This window comes from Pongo pygmaeus, chromosome 14 (assembly GCF_028885625.2).
Source record: "Pongo pygmaeus isolate AG05252 chromosome 14, NHGRI_mPonPyg2-v2.0_pri, whole genome shotgun sequence".
Lineage (NCBI taxonomy): Eukaryota > Metazoa > Chordata > Mammalia > Primates > Hominidae > Pongo > Pongo pygmaeus.
Genome location: NC_072387.2, coordinates 35,665,672 through 35,676,407, shown reverse-complemented (window position 1 = coordinate 35,676,407; position 10,736 = coordinate 35,665,672). Strand labels below are relative to the sequence as shown.

The 10,736-nt window shown below is 47.7% G+C and overlaps 1 protein-coding gene across 2 annotated transcripts in view; it reads left to right on the top strand.

Annotated features, from left to right (window-relative positions):
* The first annotated feature begins 9,205 nt into the window (after nucleotides 1-9,205).
* Nucleotides 9,206-10,736, top strand: part of USP12 (ubiquitin specific peptidase 12) — a 132,464-nt gene continuing 130,933 nt past the window's right edge. The window contains exon 1 of one of the 2 annotated variants that reach the window (XM_063650719.1): nucleotides 9,206-9,534. In XM_063650719.1, the coding sequence (XP_063506789.1) occupies nucleotides 9,487-9,534 (48 nt within the window). In that variant the 5' untranslated portion in view covers nucleotides 9,206-9,486. The remainder of the gene's footprint in view (nucleotides 9,535-10,736) is intronic. The other variant, XM_054446109.2, reaches the window with a different exon arrangement.

Sequence of the window (10,736 nt, the reverse complement as noted above, 5' to 3'; positions counted from 1 at the left end):
ATTAGGTATAAAATTATACCTGTTCTTACATCTTATCTTGGAATTTGCTCTTTCTTTTTAACTTAATAATAGATTGTGGATATGTTTTTGGGCAAGGACACATACACCCTTGTCTTAATTTTTTTTTTTTTTTTTTCGAGATAGAGACTTGCCAGTCACCCCACCTAGAGTGCAGTGGTGTGATCACTGTTCACTGCAGCCTTGACCTTCTGGGCTCAAGTGAACCTCCTTCCTCAGCTTCCCAAGTAGCTGGGACTACAGGCGTGTGCCACCACGACTGGGTAATTTTTATTTTTCTTAGAGATGGGTTTCTCACTATGTTACCCAGCTGGTCTGGAACTCCTGGGCTCAAGTGATCCTCCTGCCTAGGCCTCCCAAAGTGTTAGGATTACAGGTGTGAGCCGCCGAGCCTGGCCCTGTCTTAATCTTTTGAAAGCTTGAATAATATTCAGTTGTGTGGATGCATCGACAATTATTTAACCATTCACTATGACAATCAGTGCTTCCAGGGAGCATGCTTGGACATATTATCTTCATGCTCTTGTGTGATGGGCTTAGATTTTAAAAGAATAACAAGACTTAGCAATGTGATTTAGGAAACACTCTGCAAAAAATCCATTAAAGATGCCTACTGCAGGTTGAGTGTCCCTAATCAGAAAATCTGAAAATTAAAATGCTCCAAAATCCAAAACTTTTTGAGTGCTGACATGACATTGAAAGGAAATGATCACAGAGCATGTCAGGTTTGGGATTTTCAGGTTTAGGATGCTCAACCAGTGAGTATAATGCAAATATTCCCAAATCTGAAAAAAATCATAAACCTAGGACACTCCTGGTCCCAAGCATTTCAGATAAGGGATAGTCAGCCTGAATTTTGACTGTGCTTTGGTGTTTATGCAACACTGTTACAAGACACTGACCTCTGATTTAAGAAGTAACTGACAAACTGAAAGGGTCAGGGTCTTTCCCAAGTTTAACTTTCTAACCCCTGTACCAAACTGCCTCTTATCTTCCTCTGAAGACTCATATAATAGGCTTTATTATTATGTAACCATTTTAAGTGCACAGTTAAGTGGCATTAAGGAATTTTTTTTTTTTTTTTGAGACGGAATTTCGTTCTTGTTGCCCAGGCTGGAGTGCAGTGGCGTGATCTCGGATCACTGCAACCTCCACCTCTTGGGTTCAAGTGAGTCTCCTGCCTCAGCCTCCCGAGTAGCTGGGATTACAGGCATGTGCCACCACACCCAGCTAATTTTGTGTTTTTAGTAGAGATGGGGTTTCTTCATGTTGGTCAGGCTGGTCTTGAACTCCCGACCTCAGGTGATCCGCCTGCCTTGTCCTCCCAAAGTGCTGGGATTACGGGCGTGAGCCACCATGCCCGGCCACATTAAGGACAGTTACACTGTTGTGCAACCATCCATCCATCTCCAGAATTCTTTTCATCTTGGAAAACTGAAACTGTGCCCATTAAACCATAACTCTCCCTGCCCTTCTCCCCAAGTCCCTGGCAACTGCCATTGTTCTTTCTGGCTCTATGAATTTGACTACTCTAGGTACCTCATACACATGGAATACTGTATGGAATCATATAGTTATTTGTCATTTTGTGACTGGTTTATTTCACTTAGCATAACATCCTCAAGGCTTATTCGTGTTGTAGCATGTGTCGAAATACCATTTATTGTTAAGGCTGAATAATAATCCATTGTACGTTCATATTACATTTTCTTTATCTATTCTTCTGTCAGTGGACATGCGGGTTGTTTCCACCTTTTGGCTGTTGGAAATTCATTATCTCTTGAGTCAAGGAATCACAAGCTATTTTGACTGAAGTGTCCTGTTAAGAACAGGTGAAGAAAGATTCCAGGCGAACAACCATGCATTCCTTTTATCTCCTTGTGGGCTTGGTCTGGTGCTGAGAACTTATGTACAATATCATATTTAATCCTTTCAACAACATGATGAGGTAGGGGTCTTCACCATTGTATAATGAGGAAACTGGAGTTGAGAAAGTTAAGAGCTCGTTCAGAATCACAAACTGGCTGGGCATGGTGGCTCACGCCTGTAATCTCAGCACTTTGGGAGGCCGAGGCGGGCAGATCCCCTGAGGTCTGGAGTTCGAGACCAGTCTGGCCAACATGTTGAAACCCCATTTCTACTAAAAACACAAAAATTAGCTGGCTGCGGTGGTGCACGCCTGTAATCCCAACTACTTGGGAGGCTAAGGCAGGAGAATTGCTTGAACCCGGGAGGTGAAGGTTGCAGTGAGCCAAGATCGCACCAGTGCACTCCAGCCTGGGTGACAGAGTGAGACTAAGTCTCAAAAAAGAAAGAAAGAAAGAAAAAAGAATCACAAACTGAACATCTTGCATGTGTGTTTGTGTGTGTGTACGGGGGGAGTCAATCAAGCCTTCGGACACCCTAAGTCTTAACTTGAAACCCTGTAGTATTTCAGGGTCAACTATTCCTACTATAGAGCTTTATAAACTTTGACTTTCCCATATTCATTATTTTATTATCTATTTCCTGTTTCCCAGGAACAATTAACAATAGAATCCTTAAGATGCAAAACTCCTTGCTGTTTACCAGCAACAGAAGAGAGGAAGAAGTGGCTCTGGGGACATTGCGTGCCAGTCTGTGGCAGGTTGGCTGGAGAAGCAGCCCTGGTTGGAGCTTTGGAGAGACACATGTGCATTTACTTGTTACCTGGAAGACCTATTTAAAAAAATTCTCGTAAATCTGTCATTTGTGTATCCTCAAGGTTTGTGCCAGAAAGCAGATATATCTGCTCCTGTGTGTAATTGTTGTTAAAAAACACAAAAAGGAAATAAAAGTGCACAACATACCTAGCAGAATTGACCAGAGGGAATTGGGAAAGGCCAAAGTAAATTCTTCTAAAAAATAAGCAAGCAAACCAGAAAAGGTTAGGATGGAGAGGAGCTTAGAGGAGCAAGTGCTCTTCCCATGCTGGGGAAAAGGCAGCAACAGGACCGCTTGCTGGGCAGGTGAGGGCACGGATCACGTGAGGTACTGGGGCCCACTGCATCTCTTTTCTCTTTGGGTCTTGAGGATGGAGTGGCAGGAACATGAGAACAGTGAGAAATTTTGAGGTTCACTTCCCTTCTTCCTCCTCTCACTTCCCCCATAACCTCTTCCTTTTGATATTGCTGGAAAAACAACCCAAGGCCAGCCCTCTTGAAGCAGGCAAATAGATGCTTGTCCTTTACTTCATGTATAAAGAGATTGTTTTCTTTCTTCACCAAGAGAGTCAGAGCCAATGAAAGTGGAAGATAAGTACCCTGAGAAAGCCCTAAGGAGGGAGTGTGGGGGTTCAAGTGTACGGTCTACTTAGGCAGAGAGGAATCAGAGTTAAACTAGGCTCAAAATACATTTTTATTTTGAGACAGAGTCTTGCTCTGTTGCCCAGGCTGGAGTGCAATGGTGTGATCTTGGCTCACTGCAACCTCCGCCTTCCGGGTTCAAGTGATTTTCCTGCCTCAGCCTTCTGAGTAGCTGGGATTACAGGCGCGTGCCACCACGCCCGGCTAATTTTTGTATTTTTTAGTAGAGCTGGGGTTTCACCATATTGGTCATGCTGGTCTCGAACTCCTGACCTTGTGATCTGCCAGTCTTGGCCTCCCAAAGTGCTGGGATTACACGTGTGAACCACGGGGCCTGGCCAATACATTACTTTTAAAAATAAAAAAAAAAAAGTTAACTGTGCCCTAGTAATTTAAAAATGTCACATAAATATGTCTTTTAAGTCTTAAAAATACTCCATTTACTGAAATTTTGAAATAGTTGTACATTCGCATGTGTAACTAAAAAAGTATACAGTAAAAATTCCCTCCTCCACCTTCTCCCCTAGTTCCTACTTCCTCATTCCAGGAAATCACCGTTAACAGTTTCTTGTGTATATGACAGGAGTTTCTTCATGCTAAATATATTTTGGAATTTTTTATTTGGTTTAACATGGCTGTGCTTAGCTATTTTAATAGTGTTTTTTTTTTTTTAAAAGAAGAAGTAGAAACTGTGTGTATTTCATCAGCTGAGGATTCAGCTTGAACATTTCAGGAAACCCCAACGTGGCACATTACCTCTCCCTAGGTACCCTAGGTAGGCTGATGAAGGTCAAGTGGCAAGGAGGCCCCGTGGGTGCTAAAATGCAAATCTGAATGTGAAAGTGACAGCAAAATGACAAGGTAAAGCCAAAGGTTTCCCATACAAACTCCAACAAATGGTTAAACCCTGGTAAAACATATAGAAAACTACTCTGAAAAATTTGAGAAGTAGGTAGTAGAGAGAAGGCAAGACGAAGGAAGATGTATCCATAGGAAAAACTCTAAGGGCACAAATCAAGAAAATCAGAGCTGGGAATAGGGAAGTTAGACCTAGATGCCGGAGGCTTCTCGGAGTCCAGAGGATGTTTCATTTTCTTGTGCTATTTTTTTTTTCCCCTGATAAACTTTCTCATTAGAGCTGAGCAAATGCTGAAAAGAAAATGGGAAACTCCAACCCAAAGAAGAGATTCAGAGAAGCAGGCAGAATATCTGTTAGTGCTTGAGGAGCCTTGAAATGTATCATGTTGCTTGGAGGTCGGCAGTTCGAGACCAGCCTGGCCAACATGGTGAAACCCTGTCTCTACTAAAAACACAAAATTAGTTGGGTGTGGTGGCTCATGCCTGTAATCCCAAAATTAATCCGTCTCAAACAAAAAAAGAAAAGAAAAAAAGAAAAAGAAAAGAAAAGAAAGGCCTGAAAAGTCACTGATTTGTTGATTCAAGCCAATAAAAAATTTACTGTTTTGATTGACATCTACTGCTTGATGACTGGGTGATATTAATGAATGCCACCAAGACGATTGATTCCTTCAACTATTAAGAGGTTGGGTAAAGAAGCAGAGAGACCACAGGTTTTAGAGTCAGAGCCTTTGTGGGGATCCTGGCCCTGTATGTGCTGGTTAGTGCAATGATGAATGTCATATTCCCTTGTGTGTAAAATAAGTATGAAATGATGGATCTGTAAGATCATCGTAAGCGTTACATTGGAATATGTATCTGAAGTACTAAGCAGGTGGCTGGCACATAGCAGAGGCTCATTAAATCTGGAGGAGCAAGCTGGCAGCCTGAGGGCTGTATTTGCCCACCCCAACTTTTTTTTTATTTTTTATTTTTTTTTGAGACAGAGTCTTGCTCTGTCGCCCAGGCTGGAGTGCAGTGGCGCGATCTTGGCTCACTGCAAGCTCCGCCTCCTTGGTTCACACCATTCTCCTGCCTCAGCCTCCCGAGTAGCTGGGACTACAGGCGCCCGCCACCATGCCCGGCCAATTTTTTGTATTTTTTAGTAGAGAAGGGGTTTCACCGGGTTAGCCAGGATGGTCTTGATCTCCTGACCTCGTGATTTGCCTGCCTCGGCCTCCCAAAGTGCTGGGATTACAGGCGTGAGCCACTGCGCGTGGTCCCCCAACTTTTAAAATGTTGACTTTGAATATCCATTCTAAGCTCTCCATTTTGTGTTGAGCGCCAGGCACTATTTGAAACATGTTTTATCGTTGTAACATAATTATTACCCTTATTTTCCAGATGAGGAAAATGAAACAAAGAAGTATCTATTTGAGTATTTTTTTTTTTTTTTGTAGCTTAAACCTTCATGCAAGTCCAAAAGGAGTCGTGCCTCTCAACCTCATCCTGTCAGAATCAAAATAAAATACTTTTATAAAGCTAGTGTAGTAGAGTGGACACAGGTGTGGCTCCTGGAGCTAGGTTCAAACCTTGGTTCCATTGCTTACTAGTTAGTTGTGCAACCCTGGAAAAGTTATCTCTGTGCCTTGGTTTCCTCATCTAAATGTGGGGATAATCGTCACACCTGCTTCATTAGGTTGTCGTGAGGATTAGATAAAATGTTTACACCCCTTCTTGGACCACTCCCCACCACTTTCTTTCCCAACCCATCACAAGCAAAGCTTCACTCATTTATGTGAGCTGGTATAAACCCACATGCCTTCAGGGAGAAAAGAGGTAGCAGAACTATATAATCAAGTGACTTATGTTAAACTGTTGAACAGAATGAGGAAAGGAAAATTTGAGGCAGACTGTAAGGAACTGGAGAGTGTAGGATTGTGTAACAGTATGCAAATGAAAAAATTATAAAATGCTGTGCTGACTAAATGGATTAAGGTTGGACATAGTTCATTTACTTGCCTGGTCCCTGAGGCATCTGGGCATATTTTGTAGTTTGCATATTCAAGAAGGCCGAAAAGGAGTCAGTTGTACACAAACTCATCTTTTGCTAGGCACAGGGAAGCTCTTTGTAAAGCTGATTACACAGCTGTGTAAAGCTGTGTTCTAAAGCCAGATTACCCTTTCCAAGCTCAGGGTGCAAAAGTGTGGAGTTTCAGCCAAACTTATTCTCCAACTGCATTACATATGGTAAAGAACACTCAGTACAACACCTAGCACATAGATTCAAGAATGTCTCTTATGTTTGTGCCTCTCCAATCGACCATAGGCTGTGGAGACAAGGCATTGTGAGGCTCTGTGATTAGGTTTCATGACTTTACCTGTGAATTTAGATGGCTCCAACATCAACTAGACATGACTCCAGATAATTCTATCAGAAATCCATTTTACTTTTTAAAATTAAATTAAATTAAATTTAATTTTTGAGACGGAATCTTGCTCTGTCGCCCAAGCTGGAATGCAGCAGCACGATCTCGGCTCACTGGTTTTTCCCAGGTTCATGCGATTCTCCTGCCTCAGCCTCCCTAGTAGCTTGGATTACAGGTACTCGCCACCATGCCCAAATAATTTTTGTAGTTTTAGTAGAGATAGGCTTTCTCCACGTTGGCCAGGCTGGTCTCAAACTCCTGACCTCAAGTGATCCACCTGCCTTGGCCTCCCAAAGTGCTGGGATTACAACAGGCGAGAGCCACTGTGCTGTATTTGTTTCGGTCTGTCGCTCAGGCTACAGTGCAGTGGTTCAATCATGGCTCACTGCAACCTGGATATCTCGAGCAACCTGGATATCTCACTGCAACCTGGATATCTCGAGCCTCCTACTTCGCCTGCCAAGTAGCTGGGACTATAGGTATGCGCCACCATGCACGACTTATTTATTTTTATTTTTAGTAGAGACAAGGTCTCACTATGTTGCCCAGGCTGGTCTTGAACTCCCTGGTTTCAAGGAAGTTGGAAGCCATCCTCCTGCCTCAGCCTCCCAAAGTGCTGGAATTACAGGCCTGAGCCACTGTGCCCAGCCTAGAAATTAATTAATTAATTTATTTTTGAGAGAGTCTCACTGTGTCATCCAGGCTGGGGTGCAGTGGCACAATCCCAGTTCACTGCAATCTCCACCTCCAGGATCCAATCTATTCTCATGCCTCAGTCTCCTGAGTAGCTGGGATTACAGGTGTGCACTGCTATGCCCGGCTAATTTTTGTATTTTAGTAGAGACGAGATTTCACCATGTTGGCCAGGCTGGTCTCCAACTCCTGACCTCAAGTGATCCACCTGCCTTGGCCTCCCAAAGTGCTGGAATTACAGGTGTGAGCCACCATACCCAGACTAGAAATTCATTTTAGAAAGGCCTTGTTCTTATATAAACTTACATGTAAAGCCAGTGGCTTTTGTTCCTGTGACATGTTCGGATTAATGGACAAGGAGGCATATGGGTGGTTAGCGGGATGGAGGCAGGTCTAAAATTCTGGCACGTCAGACCTGTTTGCTGGAATAGAACAGCAAGTGGGAAGGACAGGATGACCACAGCTATTTATCAGGACGGGCACACAGACGGGCATGGTGACACTCCGACAAGGCCCAGGTAGGCCCTAGAGGTCTAAGATGTAGAAACCCTTGTCCAAACAGGGGGTAGAAAAGAGCAAGAAAGAATTCAGGTGGGTGATGCTTGCAAGTCTAGAGAGGAAAGCCCCTGGCTGGGGTATCAGGGCTTTTGGCTTCCATGGAGGCAGGCGCTTGGAGATCCAGGCTGGCTACCATGGGGCTTGGCTATATTCAATCTGTATTCCCCCCCAAGCAAGCTTATAATGGAATCACTATGGAAACAGTATTCATGTAACAGAAGTCTATTTTTCGCTTAAATTTTGTTTGAATGCTTTTTGTTTTTGAGTGCTTTGAACCCTTGAGGTGAGGCATTTCTGATTTTACAGCTCTGCCTGAATTCAGATCCTCAACCCCACTGAATTAGGGTTACCCAGAAAAGTACCCCATCACGAGTTCACCAATCAGAAAATATCACAAGCTTTCTAACATAATAATTTATGAAGTTATTCTACTCACTTGAACTACTTTCTCAGATAGGAAAAAATAAAGCTGAGCTGCCAGGCATGAAGAACAGGGTGCAAATATGAATTTTATAAAAGAAGAAAAGAGGAACTACCCATGCCAGTAGCCAGCACTGGCTAAGGATTTCTCACAGGGCATTTTTCTTGCTGGCGGGCTTCCTGTCTCTGGCAATATCATCATCACTGCTGGCTTGAGATCCTCCCTATTTTGCAGCTCAATGTGCAGATATTTAGAAGCTTATTATAAATTTATCGCCAACAGGCCAACAGGATTCGCTCCTCTCCTTCCCCCATTACTTATCTTTCTTCTTAATTCAAAGAGTTAAACATGTGTAATTTGTTTTTTGCCTCTTCATTTTTGTTTAATTATTTTGTCTTTTTCTAAGTTGTGTTTGACTCCGGTGATTCATCCAATATACGTAAAAAGAAACAAACCAAGTGCTTGGGACGCATACCTGGGTTATCTTAACTGTACAGAGCAGGTTTCCTCCCACTCCGCCCGTAGTTACCCAGATCATGGCCTCCGTTTTCTGTTTAGGCAGCGGGGACTCGCCGTCCCCTCGCCCGCGGTGGGTGTCGCAGCTAGTCCCCTCCAGGGTTCTCCCAGATCGCCGCCGCCACCCCCGCGCCTCCCAGCCGCGCCCCTTCCTACGCGGGGCCTCTGGGCGCTCGGCTCTAGGACCCCAGGGACGCGGGCAGGAGGCGGTGACCGCCTTCGGTCCTGCCCTCTGCCGCGCGCGGGGTGGGGCCGGACCGGAGTTCCCCGGCTCGCGCTCGCGGGCCGCGGAGGGGGCGCCGAGGGGTGGGCGGGGCTGCGCCGCCGGGCCGCGCCGCTGCCTGGCAGGCCGGGCATTAGGGCCTCGGCGGAGCCCGCTCCCCTGTGTGCTGGGAGGGGTGGGCGGTGGGCGGCTTCGCGTGCAGGCGCGGGCCCGGAGGCAGCGGCTGCGCCCTGCGCTGGGGCGGAGCCGGGGGCGGGCCGGCGGCCGGCAGGCGGGGGCTGGGGCCCGAGGCCGGGAGTGCCTGAGCGCCGGCGGCGACGACGGCAGCGGCGGCCCAGCGGGCTCGGTGCGTGGGTCCGCGGCGGCTAGGGGTCCGCCCGCGGGCTGCGGTGCGAGCGGGCGGCCCGGCTCCCCTCCTCCCCCGCCCGCCGCCGCCGCTGTGATTGGGTGGAAGATGGCGCTGGCCGGATGGAAATCCTAATGACAGTCTCCAAATTCGCCTCCATCTGTACCATGGTAGGTGGCGGCGCGCGGGCGGAGGGGGCAGCCGGGACCTCTCGGGCTGGCGGGCGGCGCTGGACCCGCCTCTCCCAGTGGCCGCCCGCGGGGCCTAGCGCCGGGGCGGGCTGGGCGGGCTGGGCGGCCCGGGCGGGGGCGGTTGGACGGCGCGCAGGCGGGGAGCGCGGGGGTGAGCGGCCCAGGCGGCTGGGGAGGGGGCGCCGCCTGGTGGGCCAGGGCGGCGTGAGGGTAGCGGTGAGGGGGCGACCGTGCCAGACGCGGCGTGGGGCGGGCACCAGCCTCTGGGAGCCCCCGGCTGAACTGCTGGGTTCCGCTCGGGACGCGAGGACGAGGGCCGAGGCGCGCCCGGCCTGTGCCCGGGTGAGGGGTGGGCGCGCGCGAGCCGGAGCGCGGCCCCGGGCCGGGGTCGCCGGGGAGGGGGCGCGGAGCCGGGCGGGCTCCATTTCCTTCTGGTCGCGCGCCGAGCGGGAGGGGTCCCCGGGAGGGGTGGGGGTCGGCGGGCAGGAAGGAAGGGTCTCGGCCGGGGCGGGCAGCGCTCATTCCCGCCTGGGAGAGGACGGAAGTCAAGTGCAGATTTCCTCGCGCCGCTGGCAGGGCCGAGTCCTCGACCCCGCGCTGGGGGAAAGGGGCGTGTGTGAAGGTGGAAACTTTAAATAAGTACTGTTGAAATTCTCTCCATTTTCTCCTCTGAGAGGCACGAGCTCTCCCGTTTCCAGCCGTGTGTCCAGGTGGCAGTCTTGTGTCTGGGAATGCACGTTAATCTTGAAAAGCAGCATTAGCTTTCCTGTCATTTGTTTACTTCAGCCCACCAGACACATCTGTATGTGGCTGGAGCTAGGTCTGTCTGTGCGGGGACCGCCTGCCAAGGCGATGGTATTTGTTTTCCTAGGGCGTTTAAATAGACTGTAAGGGAAAAGTGCTAATGCCCGCTGGAAGTCCCGAATTAAGCAAAACGTGGGCGCGTTTAAAACTTGGTGTTTTGTGCTTGGCCAGAAGGACCACAGTTTTCCACATGATGAGACAAATTCGTTTCATTAGCTCCTCATGAGCTTATATGTAGGGATCATAATTTATGAGTCATCACCGAAAAAAGTTGTTCTTTGCAACGTGGGCCTAGTGGTTGTTATTAGAGACTTCTGAAATCTTGTGTTTCATGTCTCACTGGCCCTATTTCTGCAACTGATTTCATATAGGAGATC